This window comes from Phalacrocorax carbo, chromosome 1 (assembly GCF_963921805.1).
Source record: "Phalacrocorax carbo chromosome 1, bPhaCar2.1, whole genome shotgun sequence".
Taxonomy (NCBI): domain Eukaryota; kingdom Metazoa; phylum Chordata; class Aves; order Suliformes; family Phalacrocoracidae; genus Phalacrocorax; species Phalacrocorax carbo.
The window spans coordinates 74,217,418-74,238,704 of record NC_087513.1 but is presented as its reverse complement, the minus strand read 5'-3'; the positions used below and the strand labels follow the sequence as shown (position 1 = coordinate 74,238,704).

The 21,287-nt window shown below is 36.5% G+C and overlaps 1 protein-coding gene across 16 annotated transcripts in view; it reads right to left on the bottom strand.

The window, feature by feature from the left end:
* C2CD5 (C2 calcium dependent domain containing 5) overlaps positions 1–21,287 on the bottom strand; it is a 70,233-nt gene that overhangs the window by 43,605 nt on the left and 5,341 nt on the right. For 10 of the 16 annotated variants that reach the window (XM_064459944.1, XM_064459895.1, XM_064459924.1 and 7 more), the window contains 6 exons: positions 20,916–21,087; positions 18,545–18,640; positions 17,850–18,005; positions 13,353–13,551; positions 10,593–10,744; positions 5,003–5,088 (listed from right to left, as the gene is read on the bottom strand). In XM_064459944.1, coding sequence (XP_064316014.1) covers positions 5,003–5,088; positions 10,593–10,744; positions 13,353–13,551; positions 17,850–18,005; positions 18,545–18,640; positions 20,916–21,087 — 861 coding nt within the window. Of the gene's footprint in view, positions 1–5,002; positions 5,089–6,269; positions 6,293–7,518; positions 7,714–10,592; positions 10,745–11,725; positions 11,851–13,352; positions 13,552–17,849; positions 18,006–18,544; positions 18,641–20,915; positions 21,088–21,287 lie in introns of those variants that run through there. The other 6 variants (XM_064459914.1, XM_064459938.1, XM_064459952.1 and 3 more) reach the window with 3 other exon arrangements.

The window sequence follows — 21,287 nt, the reverse complement described above, 5'->3', positions numbered from 1 at the left end:
TTTTATTTTCTACAGAGACATTCTACTGAATGTCTAATATACACATGATAGCACACTTATGGGGGAAAGGCAATAGATTTATGTTCAGCAATTCTAAATGCATAAAGGCAAAAAAAGAAAAATAAAAGAAAATCATGCAATCATAGTTTGTATAGTCATGATGATTGCTTAAATGGAAAAAATAAACACCATAACTTTATATGAGAGAAAGTCAGCATAGATTCCTTTCTCACATACTTGAAGCACTCGCAACAGTACAGTTCAACTGAGCTTCTATCTAAACAGCATACATGCTGCAGATTAAATGAGGATCACGGTTCTTCCAGCAATACATGGCATGAAAAGTCATCTTAAACTAAAGCCCAATGTAGATTTAAAGATTAACACTTCAGAATTATTAGCACACTTGTTATTAGAACTCTTACAACCTTTTCAAAGGTCTTACAAACTTCAAGTGTTCTGGACTTTCATTTGGCTTAGACTTTCAAAATTAAGAGTCAAACTTTGAAATCAGCAACCATAGGATCAACAACAAACGCCACCCCCACCCCCCCAAAAAAAACCCCAAACCAACAACAACAACAACAAACCCACACAACACAAAAAAAACCCCAGAAGACCAAAACCTGCAATCATGTTTCACAATGCAATTAAAAAGCAGGAAGATTTCACCATAGGACTCTGCAAACCTGCTTGGCTAATCTGTCTTCAGGAGCACCAAACAGACCTCTGGAGAGGGCTAGAGAAGAGATTCCCCCAGAAGGTTCTAACACATTGCAAACTGCTTTGCAGGTTATCAGAACAGTCAGAAAGCTCCGAATAAAACACAGTCCAAACTCCTTTTTCTGTACCTCTTATGCCAAAAAATGGAAAAAACCCCAGTACATCAAAACTTTGTTAGAAACCTCTTTCACTGTGGCTCTGTAGTATCAACTGTTCAGTGATTCACAAGTATACTGTTAATATTTGTCCGGGTATAATCCCATAACACTCTCTCTGCATAACCTCGAATATATCAACATATATGTTTGCTCTGTCCCCTGAATACAGTTATCCCACATTAATGACATTAAAAATAACTTGCTTTCCCAGAACTATGGAAATCAATGAAAGTTTACTGCATATGCCACCTATATGAAATTCCATTAAGCCTATCCTACATTTATATTTTGTACATACACTCGCATTTACATTGTGCTAAAGGAGTATGTGGTGAACAAAGTGAACAATACTCCATGCTCCATGCATAAGCAAATAGGATGTTTTTTAGTCTATATGGAGATTCAGAAATTACTTTAATTTTTTTGTTCATTTTCTTAAGGCCCTGTACTGCAAGTAATTTCAACATGTTTAGATTTCCAGTGTGCCTGATTCACTACACTACAAAACAGGAATAAAACTTTAAAGCAATAACATGGGTTTGTCCCAATCAATACACTCAGGCATATCAATACTTACAAGTCTATATTATGATACGTGCCAAAATTAGACCTATGTCCTATCAATTAATTTCAGCCACCGATAAATCTCGGTAACTGACTCACTAAACCATTCTGACATGCCCTTACTCCATTAACAATGTCTCATTCATTCTGACACAGATGGAAATCCATCACTTTGTATGATGGCTTTTTTTTTTCGTCTCCTTTTTTCAGCTCATTTAAAGGTTTGGTGTTTTTTGTTATTATATTACTCAAATACAAGTTCCAGGCTCAATTACATGTGGTAACCTGTAATGCTTCAAAATTATAAAGCTATACTTATTGCATGGAAAACAGAGATTCCATAAGAACCAGATGAAGTGTTTCCACACGTACAAATCTCCTCTATTACTACAATTTGCAAAGGACTATCTTTACATCGAGGTGATGCAAGCACAGAGTATTCCCATGTTTGAGAAGACATGATGATCTTAAAGTTTCCAAGGTGGTCGATCGTTTTACCAATACTAACTCACTATGCCATTTCACATCTTTGACTGCACAGACCCTGAAATAACAGCCACCGGTTTAATCCTTGCAATTACATACAGATTTTACAGTTGGAATTCAGGGAAAGTTTGATAAGTTTACATAAAACCCTCATCATATTTGTTTAATACAAAGTTTAAAAATGTTTGTGTATACATATACATGTATTGCTAGTATTCTTTTTAAATTACATTTCATACAAAGACACACTAAATAATGAAAAAGCACATGGTACAAGGCTGCACACACGTATCATTTGGTGTTAGTGTCAGCTGAAGCAGTTCTCAGATTCCCTTCCAGACATTCACTCATTCCCATCGTTGTATCACTCCCTCAGAAAGTGCTTGTAATGCTCAGGTATGCTCATAGAGCTTTTTGGGCTGAACCAGAGTAGGGAACTGGTCCATTAGTTAACATACTATTAATTTCCTGGTTGAATATTTTTTAATTCTAAGCACATTTACTGTGCCATCTCACAAGGCGCCCGAACAACCTCACAATTTTTCATCAACTGAGGGGATGGGCTGGATAGTAACCCAAAGTCACTGGAAAGAAAAGTTGCTTAATTCAGCATTTCAGCCAAAAGAATCATAGAACTGCACTCTAACACAACAGTTATCTAGCGGTGCTCTTCAGAGATGAAGATCAACAGATCTTCATTTTGAAAAGGCAGCAAAGATCTCTCAAGCACTTGCAGAACGCAAACGTGGAGGAATAAAAGAGCATTTGTCCAAGCTGAGGTCAACAGAGATACAAAATACCATCAAAAGCAGCATTTGGCCATTTCTACAAGAACATAGGCTAAATTTTTGAGAGTCAAGTAAACTTAAATTCTCCTACTGATGGAAACACACCATATACATTTATAGATAAAAAAAATAAAAAGACAGCTGTGATATAGTTACACCTGCTATCAACAGGCATCCTGTGAATTGCTAAAAATATATTAATGTAAAACATAACACGTATGTGAGTTTTGTACAGCTGGTGTATTTTCCCAGAAGAAATTGAGTAATATTACCCTTCCAAAAAAATCTGTTCTGTTTTGCAATTAGAGTTATTTAAGTGACACGTTAAAGGCACATTTGATTAAAAACAAACAAACCAGAAAAAAACCCCACACAAACCCAAAAAACTGTGGAGATATCCAGTTAAATGAACTGGTTTTAATGTGCCTTAGTATTACCATATACCCAAATAAACTGAACGAAGACTCAAAAGAGCTTACTATATATCTAATTCATGCAGAATATATTATACATATTGTATTTATTCTTTTTTTTCCCAAATACATGCTACCCTGACTAATCCAGACAGGTAACTAGAGTGCACTATCTATGTGTGCAATACTAAAACAGACAAAATATTTTATAAGGGTTATTCATTCTTGTTAGGTAACTGTGGGGGGGGAAGGTAACTGTAGCAAAAACACATCCAATGTGGTATTTTCAGAAAGACAGTGTGAACATATTTTTTGTATCAATTAACAGTCAGCATGCTTTGCTACACCATCATTAATAACAGATTTAACACATTTCCAACCCATTTACAGTACTTTTTTTCCCTACTAGGCAATATGCAGGTCTTATCAAAATAACGTGCAAATAATTCAAGCTCTAAAAATTCATTAAGTGCTCTTAATTTACACTTTTAATTGGTTTTAAAAAGCTTCCTAAGGAAATAACACATCAGCCATGAAATGTCTGAAATGCTAGCAGAAACAAAGGGAAACAGAGAAAAGGCTCTTTTTAAAGCATTTTTTTTCAAACTAAAGCATTAAACATGGATTTGTATTTAAAAAGAAAATTTTAACTGAAACGTATCAACATGCAAAACACTAAATAAGCAAAAGTATGCTAATATAATAAATGCTCTTAAACAAAAACAAAAAAAAGCAGAACAAAGATTTTAAAAATCCTGTATAAACAAGATTACAAAGAAATCTGCAAAGCCTCACAAAAAAGAAAATGAAAATATTTCAAATAATTGTTTAGAAATCCTCAATACAAGAAGAAAGGGCTACAAAGAGAGTCACACAATGTTTTGGAACATACCCGCCTTCTACTGAACCTATGAGGCGATCCTCCCTTAGCAACAGATAACACAAAAAATGAGAAGAGAATCATCCACTTACTCAAAATGATAGCTATTCACTTATATTTCACAGATGTAGCTGATTTTGTTTTTGACAAATGTATATGGTTCTATGTAAGTAATTCAGGTAGTCAGAAATAGTAATTAAACTAGAATTTATTTCTGAATAGGAAAACATTCACATTTCTTCCTTCAAGACACCTCACTAATAACATTTTGACAAAAGCAGTATATAATCTATAAAGAGAAAAAAGTTGCAAGGACTCATTCAAAAATTTAAACAAAGAATTAAACACACTATTTTGATTACACAGTCTATTCAGCACAATAACAGAGCATTTTTAGTCCTATAGAGGTTCTTCAAAAAACTCTAAATCTATAAAGCCCTTTTTATTGCTTGGGAAGTGGTTTAGTTTTGTTTAAGTTACCATTTTTTAAAGGGTACATAAACGCCAATTCATGTAGTAGAACAAAGGCTGAATTATGCACCAAATCTGTTTTTCAAAACCGAAAGTGTCTGCAATTATTAATGGGATTTTCACCTTCTTCAAAGCTCTTCCAGTGTTTCTACTTTGGCTCCGATAAAAACTTTAAAAAATACATGATGGTAGAGTATTAAACTTTCACAATCATCAGTAACTTACAGAGACTAAATACCAGTAATTTTTGCTATGCTGTTTCTTGTAACACCACCTGTAGTCACTTGAGTGCTGTGCACCTTACAGCTATTGCCTCCACTGTTTCCTTAATGCTTTAGTAATATATTAAAACTTAAATAATATGTGTATGAAAGGTCTATTAAACATTGAACATTTCCAAAAAGTTTTCAGACCTAAAAATTACACATTTTTAAACAGAAAGTAACAGGAAACATTTAACTTGCAACAAGCTAAAATTTCACTTTAGTAGGTCAAAAATACAAGTATAAAATGCCTTACCCTTTGTTCCAGAGCTGACTGAGTCTGTTGTCTTAAAAGAGTTTTAAATGGCCCCCCTTCTTTTCCAGCACTCCCACTGCCCATTCCTGAATGGTATCAGTACAAATGACATTCAAAGAAGCATATATTATTAATTTGTAATAAAATTTTAATTCAAAAATATACAAAATAGTCATTGAAAACAGTCAAATTATCCCCATAATATTAATTTTCAGAAAAAAGTGCTACGCATCACGGTTTATTTTGGGTTTGGTTTTCACATGACTAGGCGGGGGGGGGGGGGGGGGGGGGGTTTCAGCATTTGGACAAAAACCTCCTGATCTAAGATCTTTTTCTGCTGTTAATCTGAATTTTAAAAAAAAAAAAAAAACCAAAACCCAAAACACACCACATTTAAAACACAGAGACTTGAAGACCTGGGCTTGCAATTCTTTCCTATGACATAAAACTTCTTTCTTTTACCCCTTGTTACTACTGGGAGTTTTGCCTACTATTTCAATATGGATCTATCTACATTCTCTGCTTTTCACAGAAAGTTTCTACATAATCAGATTTTCAGCCATTATCAAAAAGGGCTGCAATGTCACCATTATTTCCACACTGTTGAATTATGCCTCTCTGCCAGATTACTCTACAGTCTAGTATCTCTCTCTAATATCATTATCAGTTTAAAATTAAAAAAAAAAATCTGGCTTTCTGAGAGTTTCAAAAGTAACTAAATCACCTTTCCTAACCACTGGGACAAGACTGTACACATAATTACAGCAGTAGCTGTATAATGCATGACTGGGACTGAAAAAAAAATTTGCAAAGGCAAGGCACATCCTTTGATTTGAAATATAACCTCCAAAAAAATTTACCAATTATTTTAATTAATATCTATACAATGAAATATTCACTCAGCTGGTTTGTTCAGATAAGCTAAGGACTACTGCTCAGCATTTAAAACTGCCACACTTATCCAATTACTATATTTGCACACATATAACCTGCAGATTATCTGTAAATGAAAATGAGAAACTCCAATTCTGCGTAATATGGATAATTTTCTCTTTCTTTCATATATTTTACTCCCACCCCTACCCCACAATAAAGGGGCTTTTCTGAAGAGACGGAAAGTTTATCAGGTAGAAAAACATCTTTGCTATTGAATTATCTGTTATCGAGGAACTGTACTCTTGACTGTGTCAAGATGCAGGTTATATGTATGACAGGAAGTTATTTGCTCTAAGGTTAGAAATTGCAAAAGTAAAAAATAAACACATACCAAGATTGTGTTTTTCCTAAAGTAAACACAATGCTGGTGAATCAGATTTTCTTGGTAATATTTCATGCCTAAAAACATACTATCATTGGTATTTCTTGTATCTAAAAAACATCAGTGCTAACTTGACAAAGCAAAAATAAACGCCTAAGTTGTATAGGGAAGCACAGAATAAAGAACAAAAAGAATGTCAGAAGCAAGATGAAATACAAACACCACAGTGCAAACGGTTATGAATGAAGCCAAGATTTTCTTTTACGGAATTAACATAACAATTCTTTGCTAGCTTCCTTTTAATTCTGATCAAGCATCTAACAAACATGAATGAGATTGTACATATACATCAAAGTGCAGTTATTTGTTTTAACCAAAGGCTGGGAGATCTGGCAATAATACCGGCCTTAATAATGTATGTTAATTCATACCTAACGTTTCCAAAAATTACTAGACTATCATTACCATATAATAATATATAAAAATACTATAATTTTTAACAAATATTTTTAGCTGTTCTTGGATAAGGAAACAAAAAGATTAGTATCTGTATAGTCCCATTAAACAAGTTTAAATTGCTTGTTCTATTTGGCATTGATTCAAAACATCATAGTAGGGGACTATACGATATTAAATACAGATAAACATAGCATAAACACTGGACATGAAACAAACTCAAAAAATACAAACTAACCAAAATAGTTTCTACATTAAAAAAAGCGGTAATATCAACTATTTAATTTAAATCTATGAAAATAATGCGTATCAGTGAAATGGAAAAGGAGATAGTACAAATAAAAAGTTTGTACAGGCTTTAAAAGATTAATTTGAAGAGCAGAGTCGCTAGCCATCTGATAGCCATTATTTCAATAAATTATGAATTAATGAGCAAGTGCTTGTTCCATGCAAAATATAGGAACAACAAAGTGAAGGGAGTAAGGGCATTAAAAAAATAATAAATAAACTATATAAATTATTTTAGTTCAATTACTGAAGGAAGTTTTGTGAGGGAAAAGGACAAAGTTCTGCAGCATAAACTACATGTCTTCCAAATCCTAGAAGTTCTGAAGCTGTTTCAAGCTTCTGGGGCAGAGGTGAGAGATGGCATGAATAGTCAGTCATGTAGCCAGCAGTTTTCAGAGGGTAACTGAACAAAAACACAGGGTTATAGAAGGCTGTGTGTTAAATGCCACTGTATCAAGTAACACCATTACTTTCTTAAAACTTTGTTTAAAAGGCCATAATAGATTGATCCTACCAGAAGCAGCCAGAAGCAGCTCTTCAGTGAAAGAAACACTTTTCCTCAGAACAACTGGGCTGACATGGCTAGAGTGTAGAGGGTTAAGGCTAGACCCCGAGAGGAGGAGACAGGACTTTTTAAGATGTGGGGAATCACAAGAGAGTGTAGGGGAGCTGGGAAACAGGAAAATCCTAGGTCCCTGTGGGGAAGGTGCTGTGGAGGAAAGTAATAGAGACAAAGAGATGTAAATTCAGAAGATGACTAAAGAAACAGACGGAAGAAATCAAAATGAAGCAGTTATTTTCTCCAAATGAACTAGCACTTATTGATAAGTTATTTCTCAACATACAAAGAAATGGAATGACAATACAACTCCACAATGTGAATGAGAAGCATGTTCTCAAAAATCATGACCTGATTAACTGTATTTTGAAATTAATTTTTTTTAAAAGCCATGGTAATCTGACACTTAAAATTTTATACAAAATTTGATTAAAAAATACTATGGAGTAAAGGCTAAATAACAGTCCTTTTACACACTTAATCTGATTTTTTTCTTTATTTAGGTATAAAAAGTTATTTTCCAGAGAAGTCATGTATTTGTTTTATGATTTTCAGAGTCATAAATCTTGTAGAATTCTAAGTTCCCACAAACAAAAGGAGTTCCCACCTTCTCAATTTCCTCCAAACATATACTATGTCACATCAGAATATGTTGCCTAATAAAATATGTCATGTTTTTTGTCAGCATGATATTCTGTTAGTCTGCAGTGACATAAAATATATCACTATTCACAGAAGTCTAACTTCAAACCAAAACAAGCTTTCTCTGCACAGAATAATTTCCCCTCATATTTAGTCCAGTTATAGACCAAAACGGATAACACAATCACAATTGTATTTTATAAAAAACATTAAGGTAATATTCTCCTGACTTGGAGCTACTGAAAACTAGATGTTTAAACAGGCCCAAGTTCAATCTCCTCTATTTAGTTAATCATATTGTGAAATTGTGGTATCTGCACTCTTTCCAGGTTAGTCTCCATCTTGAACACATGAACACACTGGCTACCCGTCTGAGAAATAAAGAGGAATATACGGTACTGCAGAAATCAGAAAATACTTCATTTTTCATGACAGCTAATCTGAGTAATGGCTACCTCAAATTTGATAATGTTTAATGTGTCACATGAGGTGTCTGCCTTTTTTTTTTTTTAAACACTAACATCAACAACTTTCATACTGAAATATTCCACCTTAATAATAGTCTTAGGAAATGAAAACAGAGGTCTAAACATACACAGCGAATTGTTAAAAACAACATATTGAATTTAGTATGTTATGGAAGTATATTCTGCACATCATGAAATTTTTAGTAAAAGGTAAAAGAAACAACTCAAGAGATGCTGTTCTTTTAATCTATTAAGATTCAAAATCTAGTATATAACACCAAGATACAGACTTTTTAAATGCAACTAGCAAATCCTCTTAAGACAAGTTTCATTAGCTGAGTTAAAAGTTGCTAAAAATACAGTGCTAGTAAGCAAAAGTATGCCCACGGTTAGCTTTAATACTAAGAAGATAGCTAAAAAATATCTTCATATACTTGAAAAATCCCTAAAAATAAGAGATACCAATTACACTATCTGTTTCAGCTCTGAATGAACTGACTAAAGATGAGAGGCCCATCCACCTACATAACACTGCCAGGAATGCTATACGGTTGCCAGTAAAAAACTTGACAAATTCACAGTGAATTACCACATTCATAAATTCAGAACATTTAGATCTATCAAGATTACCATCTACACTACAGTTAAATCCTTTACAAGACATCAACCTTACCATGGAAAATCTGATCAAAAGAAGCAGCTTTTCAAATATTCAGTGAACCAAACACATAAATTTGTGGTTCTCCTACGTAATAAGCATCCAGTTATATCTGTAGGTCCTTTAAACAAGTGACCACCATACGTTATCCATAAAACAGCCATCATGTACACAAAAGGGCCAAAAAAAGGAAAAGTATGCTTTTGTTTGGTGGTTGTTGTTGTTGTTTTGGTTTGTATGTTTTTTTAAAAACAGGACAGAGAAGATAGTACTAAGAGACAGCTTCCTAACTGGGAACATTTTTTAAACACACATCTAGGGAATAAGCTGGGTAAAATATTTAATATAACTGCTTTGAATGCAACATTTAACTTATCTGCTTAGAAAAATTCTTGAAAGGGGTGCTATCAAGTAAAGCTGAATCAACTACTTTAATACACTTAAAACTTGTCTAGACTAGATGGAGACAAGAATGTTCTGAGCTTCAAATACCACAATTTAAAATACCATTTAAAAAGCAACAAAACTTTTATAAACATTTCTGCAAAATATTTTGCCCTACGGTAGCAAAACCCCAGGCGTTGATCACATAATGGAGAATAAACAGACAATAATTCTTTGAGTTGTGCTGACATTATTGTTGACATAATTCTAACCACACACTAAAAAATAATGAGGGAAGAAACAACAAGTTGAAAAAATTATGATAGACCAATGGAGAAAGAAAAATGCTTTTTGAAGATGCCTGGAGTACATTAAGTTACTTTCAAAAAGTACACTGTGTTTGTAAAGCCATTTCCATATACCAAGAAGAACAAAAAGACAGCAGCTCCTACATTTTTAGTACTGCATTTGCAAAAGGGAGTTAAAAATCACAGAGAAATTTATACAATATACTTATAGCACAACACATTAGGTTTGAAGACTACATAATTTTAGTAACACTGCCCTTAACATATTGTGGTGAGAATCATACTCCCATGATTTGTAATATGAAGTGGAGGAAATAAGAAAAAGGCAATTATTTAGGACTCCCTTAATACTCTGAGATGATTTCAATGTGTTATCCAGAATAGTGGAAATGTAGGCAGGATTTAAATTTTCACCCTACAGAAATCCTTTTAAGCTTGAGGTGTGCTATCTGAAGTCTTCAATTTCCACATCATTTTGATAACTTGAATGCCAAAAAGCAAAAAAGGGTTGAATGAAAATATAAAAAGAGAAAACACAACTTAAACAAAAAGTGGGTGGAAGCGCCTTACCAGTTTTGGGTGTCAAACTCAAATCTGTGTCAGAAGAAGAGGACTGTCGACTGTAGGACTTGGAAGGTGAAAAGGAATAGGTTTGGTTTTTCAGAGGGGTGGAGGGTCCTGATGAATGAGTATTGGGATTGGGATCTTCATTGAAGGGAATCCTGCCAGAAGAAGGTGGAAACATGTTCAGTAATCCTGTGCCAAAGGACCTGGCTGACAGCAGCATGATCCAAACACCAGGATGGGACTGGGGCAGGGCCAGCAGATATTCCTTAGGTGCGAGACTGGGGATGAGGCCAGAGGCAAAGAAATGCTGTTTTACCCATTCAGCATTCTACAGATAGATGCTGGTATCTACAATGCAACAATTAAGCCAAATGAAAGGCATGAGATGCGACCAAAAAAAAAAAATATATGCAAAAGAAAAAATTGGAAACAGTTTATGGCTTAAAAATCTGGTCAAATACACGATGCTTTGAGTTAGTTTAATAAAGAAAAAATGATTTCAAATTATATTTGTGTTTATACATATTCATACACTTATGTATACACACACACGCATTTTAAGGAAAAAAAAAATGTTTCCTTATCCTATAGCATCAGCAGCATGCCACAGCTAAAAACAGAGCAAAGAGGAGAATCTTTATGGGAACAACTATATTGACAAACAGTTCACTTATGCACAGACTGACTTACCTGCTCTCCAAAACCATCTCTTCCACAAATGGCACATACCCTTCCTATAACCATTTTTAAACCTAAATGCCGTATCTGAATTATGCTTGAAAGCGATTATGAACTCCAATCAAAACATTATTTCCTCCAATGACTGTAAAATAGTGAATGTTCCTCAGAGGCATCAACTTATTTTCACTTAGTTTCTTAGGACGCAAGCATGTTAAAAAGAAATGAAGAGTGTGACTTTGTGGAAGAGACTCTGATGCATTTTCAAGAAACTATTGCCTTTGTTTCAGCAGCTGCACACAGGGTAGTTCTTCGCTGACAACAGAAGGTGTCTCCATGAGAAAATGAGGGAGAAAAGATGGATGGTACCTGCCTACACTGCCTGCCTGCCTGCACTTTGCGACCACTGTGCCTGTGGCCTGCCTCTCCCCAGCTCTTGAGTCTGAGCAGTCTCGTACCAGTGTAGATGAGAGTGGGAACAGACACAGAGAAGTTCTGAGTAAGTCGTGAGCCAGTAGCAGTGTGAATTGGGCTGTTGTGAGTCGAGCGGCATCCATGGCTTGGAGGATGAACCAGCGGAGACCTGAGAGAATTTGCAGCCAAGGTGGAAGAAAAGAAAACAATACACACAAACAGGTTGCAAAGTTATGTTATAAATTATTTCAGGGAAGTTCAGCTAGAGGAGATCTCTTACTTTAAGCAGACTCTAAGAGTTTTAATTCCTAGCATGCAAGAGTCCAGATGAAATAAAAAGCAAGAAAGGAACAGCTTAAGCACTAGCTTGTGAACGTGTAACTGATTCTTTGGCAACAGGTCATCAAGTTAGTAAAGCCAATAATTAGAAGTATTAGTTGATAATGCTGGCTTTGAGAAACAGTCCCCTTTTTTTTGACCGAATGGGACAGTGATTCTGACAATATCCACCACCAAAAGCTGAACATGGAATATTTGAGGGATGGAACTTCCACACTTTGCTCCAGAATGAAAGCTACTGATTTATTTCTGAATTCTTTTTAGGTTGGTAGTTACCAGGTCCACCGTTTTTTTTTTTTTAAATCATCACTCTTATTTTATGCTGCAGTGTATCCAGAAGATCTTTTGATGACAAATTTTTTAAACTAAGGCAAGTGAAACTAGCTATTATTTAAAATAGATACCAGTAATTTTGAGAAGTCAGACCATACTGACGCCTGCATGAAAAAATGCCTAATTACTACTGTAATGACAAAACAGTTCAAGTTAACAAAAATGGCTAACTTAAATAATACCTCTGGAAACATAGCAAAGCAGTATACTTTTTGGTGCTGTTTTTTCCACAAACAAATTGGATCACTCTACCAAACAGGAAATAACTAAATTTATCCAAGCAACGAAGTAGTAACAATTTCAAGACGACTTCAAGTATTTCTGTATTAATTGGTATACGCATTAAGAAATTGCATTCAAACTGTGTTTGGTGCTGCAGTAGATATAATGAAGATCAAGAAATTCTACCTCTCCTCGTAAAAAGTTTTCTCTGCAAGTATACTGTAACCCTACCTGTTTTGCAATAGCTGTACTTGTTTTGCAAAAATAAAAAGCAAAGCACACAAGAAAAGACTACAGTACTTCAGGGTCATTCTCTGTATCACTTACTGAACTGCCTGAATTCAAAATTTATCTTTTCTTATATGCTCAGCATAAACACTCAAACCTGATTTTACTGGACTTGGAAAATCTTGAGAAGAAGGTATGTCATAAGTAGCTCTCATAAAAATGTTTATTGTACAAACACAGAGTCAAGGGAGAACTAATTATTAGTTAGGAAAGTGGCAGATCACAACCCAAGGATACCATTGCTATGTAAGTTCAAAAAAGTCATACTAAGGTTTACCACTCCAGCTTCTAAAGAAAGAACATAAGTAATCCAACCTAAAACATTTCAAAACTGTGGAATATAAACTGAGTTGCAGACAAATAAAACTACAGAAGAAAAACAAATTCTTGGGGAAAAAAAAGAAATCACATTGGTTATGTAAAACTGAATGAGTATGAAAAGAAGAGAGATGAAACTTGTTTCCCTACAAATTATTAATTCATACTTACTCCTTCATTTCTTTGGATGGGGAGTTACATGCAGGTAAAAATGCAGATGTGTTACTTAATTTATCCAATGTGCAGGCTGTTCCTATGGCTCGTACTACTAGTCCAGATTCTCCCTCCAAATCAAAACACTGCAAATAACCAACAACAGCATTTCCTCTCATTTCAAGCACCTTCAAGCCAATCTTCCTTTGCAATTCACCTACAAAACAAAAGGGAAAGAGCTCATAATTGCAGTGAACTTCTATTCTCTTTTGTGGTCTTTAGCCTCTGCTTTTGGAATTTCCAAGTCAGTAAAACAGGTGATAGATCAAATCTTACATAATTACACCAAACAGCTGGCCAAAATCTCTGCCTCCTATAACATAGTGTGATGTTCATGGTTTGTACAGCTTTTTCCTTTTTCCTCCAAATCTACTCTGACTGCAACATGTTATTTCAGAAATGTTTTTCTCTGGTTTTTATTTTCATTAGTGTTTCCCTTTTTTACTTATTTTGAGAAAGGGATAGTCAAGACATGCTGGAACACACAAAAGTTTCTAAATCCTAAATTAATAAATATTAACTATTATAAATACTACCTTTCATACCGTTCAGAACAATGCATCATCTTTGAAATCCATGTGCATAGGCATCTATAATATTTTTTACAAACTTATTTAAGCGTATTTCAAGCTAACCCATGCTACTTTTTGCTCTTTTTAAATTAATAGTTTAATATGCAGCCTCATCTACAAAATGTAACACCAAATAAACAAAACACAATACCAAATATGCCAAACAAGAGAGTCCCCCTTCTCCTCTATTAGCTGCACACAAGGACTGAAACACTGTAACTATGAAACAATGGTCTGCCATAAATGCCTACTTAGCAGGACCTTTAGAAGAAAACTGATCCATGTAGCTAGATAGCCTTGGTAATACTAGGTGCAAAATATCATCTCTCTTTTGATGAAAATGAAAGATTTCCAAAATCCTCTATTAACAAACTGAAAAAGCCTCACCATCACAGATGATAGCCTTACAGTCCCAATGCCAATGATGTTAAGAAATCAAGTGGAATGAAATCACAGAATCACAGAATGGTATGGCTTGGAAGGGACCTCTGGAGATCATCTCGTCCAACCCCACTGCTTGAGCAGGGACACCCAGAGCAGGGGGCACAGGAACACATCCAGGCGGGGTTTGAATGTCTCCAGGGAAGGAGACTCCACACCCTCCCTGGGCAGCCTGTTCCTCACAGGAAAGTAGTTTCTTCTCATATTGAGGTGTAACTTCCTGTGTTCCAACTCACTTTAGATATTCATATGTATTGATGAAATCTCCTCTCAGTCTTCTCTTCTCCAGGCTAAACAAACCCAAGTCTCTCAGCCTTTCCTCATAAGGGAGATGCTCCAGTCCCCTGATCATCTTCGTAGCTCTCTGCTGGACTTGCTCGAGCAGTTCCCTGTCCATCTTAAACTGGGGGGCCCAAAACTGGACACAGTACTCCAAATGTGGTCTCACCAGGGCAGAGTAGAGGGGGAGGATAACCTCACTCGATCTGCTGGCCACACTCCTTTTAATACACCCCAGAATATTGTTGGCCTTCTTGGCCACAAGGGCACATTGCTGGCTCATGGTCAGCTTGTTGTGCACCAGCACTCCCAGGTCCTTCGCAGCGGAGCCCCTTTCCAGTAGTTCAGCCCCCAGCCTGTACCGCTGCAGGGGGTTGTTCCTCCCCAGGTGCAGGACCTTGCACTTGCTCTTGTTGAATTTCATCAGGTTCCCCTCAGCCCAACTCTCCAGCCTGTCCAGGTCTTGTTGGATGGCGGCACAGCCTCCTGGTGTATCAGCCACTCCTCCCAGCTCGGTATCGTCAACAAACTTGCTGAGGTTACACTCTACCCCACCATCCAGGTTCAACATATTGATGAATATGTTGAACAGGACTGGACCCAGCACAGACCCCTGGGGAACACCACTAGTGACACGTCTCCATCCAGACTCTGCTCCATTGATCACGACCCTCTGAGTTCTGTTGCTGAGCCAGTTCTCTGTCCACCTCACTGTCTACTCATCCATCCCACACTTCCTTAACTTGCCTGTGAGGATGCTATGGGAGACAGTGTCGAATGCCTTACTGAAGACAAGACAGACAACATCCACTGCTCTCCCTTCGTCGACCCAGCCAGTCATGCCATCACAGAAGGCTATCAGGTTGGTCAAGCATGATGTTCCCTTGGTGAATCCATGCTGACTACTTCTGATAACCTTCTTTTCCTCTACATGCCTGGAGATGACCTCCAGGATGAAGTGTTCCATCACCTTTGCAGGGATGGAGGTGAGGGTGACTGGCCTATAGTTCCCCAGGTCCTCTTTCTTCCTCTTTTTGAAAAGTGGAGTGACATTTGCTGTCCTCCAGTCCTCGGGCACCTCTCCTGTCCTCCATGACCTTTCAAAGATGACAGAGAGTGGCCCAGCCAGAACATCTGCCAGCTCCCTCAGCACTTGTGGGTGCATCCCATTGGGGCCCCTGTATTTGCAAGGATCCAACCTGCATAGGTGATCTCTGACCCGATCCTTCTCAACTGATGGTAAGCCTTCCTTTCTCCCAATTTGTCCTCTCTTCTCTGGGGGCTGAGATGCCCGAGGGCCAGCCTTAGCTCTAAAGACCGAGGCAAAGGCAGCATTCAGTATATCTGCCTTCTCTGTATCCTGCGTTACCAGGGACCCTTCCTTTTAAGCAATGGGCCCACTGTATCCCCAGTCTTCCTTTTACTGCTGATGTACGTAAAGAAGCCCTTCTTGTTATCTTTGATACGCATTGCCAGATTTAATTCTAACTAGGCCTTGGCCGCCTTCGTCGCATCTCTGCATACACTGACAACATTCCTATATTCCTCCAAAGTGGCCAGTCCCTTTTTCCACGTACTGTGAACCACCTTCTTCTACTTTTCTCTAGAAATGATCGCTACTGCTTTCTAGAAGCTTGGATTTAACATTATCAGAACAGGTTCCTGTTGTAAACACCTTAAGAGGCTGAAATTATGCATGTACTGGTCTTGAAAAAAAATCCCTAAGACGGAGATAGTGTATGAAAGTTTCTAGCTGAGTGAAAATTGCTATGGATTCCATTCAAGCCAAGGTTGAGACAGAATTCTTTTTTACATAATCTACCCACAATATCACAGACGACTATGCAACAGCCTAGGTCATTCTCAAAAGTTACAGATTTTTTCAGGATTCTTCAGGTGTGGCCACCAGTAACAATGATTCCAATGTGAAGCACTATATTACGTGACATGAAACTATTGCTGTGAGGTCTTTTGGGGTTTTTCTCTTAATCACTGCCATGAGTAAAAAGATTAATAAAATCTAAGAGAATACTTCCACATGTGCTACTTTACCCACTTTCACCACTTATGCAAGGCAAGAGATATGCAAATATTAATCCCGTAGACTGACTTACCAGGGGGGCTCTATTAAAAATCTCATTAAAAGTGAATTCATGTCAGTTACGACAATACTGTTTTTTCACATTTTTCCTCAAAACGTACTGTCTCTCCTAGTGAAGATACTGAGCAACAACTCCATGATCCCTTTCCCATTGCCCCACTTACTAAAGTTCTCTATACATGCTTGCAAAACCAAACTTTTTTCTTTTAGTATCTTCCTTAAAACACAGCTGTATCTAATCGAAACCTGACAACATTAAGAGTCCATTAGAGAACTCAAACCACTGCCTATCATTCTAGTCGCTATTTTTCATCATTTCTTTGCATTCGTTACATCTTCAATATGGCCCACCTCTACCAATTGGTTGTCTCTTGTGTTAGTGTCTAAATACTCTAAAGTAGGAGTGTTTTGTTCTGTTCTATTGGCACTGAAACAGAAGGACCTTGGTTCAAAAATGCTGTTCAAAAGCATCAGTAATAAAAAAAAAAGTGAAGATGCTTGACACTGTGGAGCTGTGTAGGCATCAACTGACTTTAATCACTGGTGTCTCCCCGAACTGCAGGTATGTCCTGCAGAATCGATGCATGGCCATACAGAAGTACGCTTGCGAAACAATGAACCAATCTTGACTTTGAGAACACGGGATGAGTAAGATGATACACAGTGTATCTGAGATGGCGTGTATTTGTTCACACACTTCAAAGTAGTTCAGAGAGGGTGGAATATTGTTTGCGTCAAAATTCTACTAATACTCCTAATAGGGGATAAGGATGTCTTCCAGAGAGTTAGAGTTCCATAGGTTTCTAAGACCTTGCTAAAAACAATCAACAAATTAGTCAATAGCATGGTCTCATGAGGCAGAAGAGAGGCAGAAAGGAGGAAAAAAGTCAGCCATACTGGCCATCAGTTAGGACAATCAGAAACAGAAGATGCTGTTAACTGAAAAAATAAACATAATTAATACCAAAAATCATATTCAATATTGTCTTAAGCAAGCCACTTGTTTAAATGGTGAACATTTTTAAAAGCAGCGATAACCATTACAGCCTACATGTTTAATACCTGACATGAGTGAAATAAGTCTTTGTCTAGCCTCATTCGATGCCCTTGGTGTACGAATTCGGTCTATCCACTGGTATTCTGGGTCTTCATTAACGACAAGTTCTTCCACAAATCCATGAATTATTACTGCTCTGTAACACTTCGGAATAGATGTAGCTGTTAAAAAAAACACATAAAAGATGTAAGGCATGAGTCCCAAGAAAAACAGGAAATTACACATAAAACGTGATGTGAACTATTTCAGAAAGTAATCCACATTATTTTCTGTTAAGATGTGGACATACTCTAAGCAGTTTTGTTCTGGGACACTGTAGAACACTGATAAGATAACTGTCCCCTGTATCAGTTACAAAGTGTACCATCATGAAACCATTTCACTTTGTGCCTCTTTAACAGGATATGCCCCGACAGTAACACAACGTGCGTACGCATGTGTACTGCAATGTAACTTTAGAAAGATTTGGGGGGGGGGGGGGAAATCAGTTATTTACATTGTTTTGAAATATGAACAGTAAAAATTTATTTAGAAAAAAGAAAACAAAACGATTTTCTGCATTTGCTACTGGCTTCAACGTAATCTCCACTGGGTTTATGCAACGATCAGTGAAAGAAGGGAAACTGACAGAATAGGTAAAGAAACAAAAGATATGGGGGGCAGGAAGTTCTGTTCATATAAACTTTTTTTCTCTACTTACTGCAGAAAAACTTGACTCCACAGGATGACTGCCTAAATCTGTTTAAATCATTGAAGAGATCTACTTTCACCACCACATTGATCTCCCCACGTATACCTATCAATCAAAAACATGAAAAATTGGAAGCTGTATCAGAAACAAACACAAAACCAGCCCTATTAATTATTCCCTATTATTAGTAACTAATACAATTTCCATAACCAATGAGTTAGTTTTTCTCCAAAGAATGTATTATAACCCTGCTAGAAGCGCTCAGTTCAACTGGCAGTTCACGTGTCCGTTCTAGCCTGGGCCAGAGGAGCAGAAAGACACGTCCTTGCCTCTCAGGTCTGATGCAGATGTGCCCTCTCAGAGGAAGCTTCTAGTTCTGCCCAGCCTTTGAGGCTGAAGCTTTGCAAGCAACAGTCCTCAAATACTTGCTGCACCAAACAGGACTCTAGAAGATGGAATTGGGAAAAGAGAAGCCACCAGCCTCCTGATACTGCAGTGGCCTCAGCTGCAGTGAGCAAGTGCTCTCTCTCTGCTCCTCTGCCCTATACCATCAGTGCAGGAAGGGTATAAAAATCAGTATCTAAGTACTGTGACTGTCCCAAGGTATCCTTAGCACAACAGGTCAGAAGTAATAACTTTGAGTATAGATGCCTTGAAACTGGTGTCCTGTCCACATCAAAAAGCTCTGACCAACCCCAGAAAGCTTTTACATTTTCTCCTTGAAATAGTTTCAAAACCACTATAAGGCTACAGAAGTCTGAGGTTCAATCCAATGAAAAAAACGATGATTCTTTCTACAACCACAAAGTGGCACAGTAGATGTTTGTAACATACTTTGATTGTGAGAATATATTAAAAATAAGGATTATAGACTTTTTAGATAAACTAAACCATATTAATAATGGAATATTTCCTCAACACACAGCCATTCCTTTTTTATTTTTCTACTTCTCTATTCTGAGCTTTTTTAACTCTTCCCCACCCATTAACAAAATAATTTCATGTATTATAGGTTCTGACATATTGAGAACTAAACTTCTTGATGAGTCTGATCTCTACTGTCTTCAGAAGCCTTTATCACTTAAATATACGACACTCAAACAAAAGCATTAGATTCATAGATTGACATTATTGCAACAAAGTGACCTAGACGTATCTTCCAAAGTGCCAAAAGAAAGAAGCCTTCAGTTACTATAGCAAGAAGTGCATCAGGTTCATCTATTTTCAAAAATAATCATGTTAAGGTGCAAAAAATATTTTTAATGAAAATTTATGAACATGGTATTGATTATTTTTTAAGGAAGCATCAATTACGGTTTGCCAAGGATCAAGATAACTAGAATCTACTGCTATGAGCATGAAAATGCAAGAATTCTAATTTCACTTAAACAGGAAAAAAGCTGTGAAATACTAACAGATGTAGAAAAATATAGAGAAATCTAATTCTCTGACATATAAGTTGTATACATCCTGCAACAAGTGTTCACCTCATTTCACTTCAAAGAGAAAATGTACAATAGGAAAATGTGAATAAAGGATAAGAAAAATACATGCAATATTTCTCAGAAAAAACCCTCTTCAGTATAACTGTTTTAACTGTAAAGAATACCTTGCATCAGCTATGATGATCATCCAAGTAAATACCATTAATTATTTCCCAACAATGATTTATAATTAGCTTTTAACATAGTTAGGTCATTTAATTCACACTGGGTAATAAGCAAGGGTGGTAATGATAACCACATAGATGTTCCACAATAAGGTAGTTAAGAAGCAAGCTAACTGCTGTAAACTGACCTTAACTTTCTGGGACAAAAGCTGTGTTTTATTAAAATTAAAGGCAAAAATACTAACTTCATTTTCTCATACCGTCAAGATATTCTGATGAAATCTACCTAGCACTGAGAGTACTTTCTGCAGGGAAAAGGAATTTCATTCTGTACTTCATGTTGAAGATATGTCACATCCTGTCCCTTCATCTCAAGTGAAGTTTATCCAACATCCCAGGAAGGCACACCCCACCCCAGGTCACTTCAGCAAAAATATATTCTTTTAGTAAACATGTGGGAATTGGAAAAGTATGTTTGGGTCTTTTTTTTAATCTGAATTTTGCACTATTTATTTTAAATGTCATGTGAAGATTTCTTCCACTTGTCACAAGTTCTGTGAAAGGCGTTCTGCCAAGCACTAGTCTGAACCACTGCTATGCCAGAAATTTTCTCATGCCAGAAATATGGAAAAAAGTGCCAGAAAAGTAGCTTTCCAGCTCCCAAGCCTAAAATTATTACAAATTTCTGAAGACAGCTAACAGAAATTAAGATTGTAAGATGCAGATTACATCTCATACAACTTTTTTTACTTTCAAATTAGCAAATCTTACCATGAATGGTATCATAAATAGGAAACCATCCTGAAATAACCGTAGCTGCTTCACTATAGAGCAAAGGATCAATATCTATGTACACTTTGCCGATGGCATCATTAGCACTGTACGTATCATGATCAAGAACTGTGATTTGGAGAGGCTCATCTTGTAGCTCTTCATCATCTACCTAGAGAGAAATATTAACAAGGAATCTGAGTATTTAAGAAAAAAAAAACAAAACTCGCAGGGAAACACTACTGAAAAACAAATGCAAAAAAGAGGAGAGTTAGTTATGTACAGTGACCTGACACAGATAAATCTGTAACTTCACTTTCCTGTACCTAAACAACACCTTCACTTATTTTTATTTTACCCTTCACAGGCTGG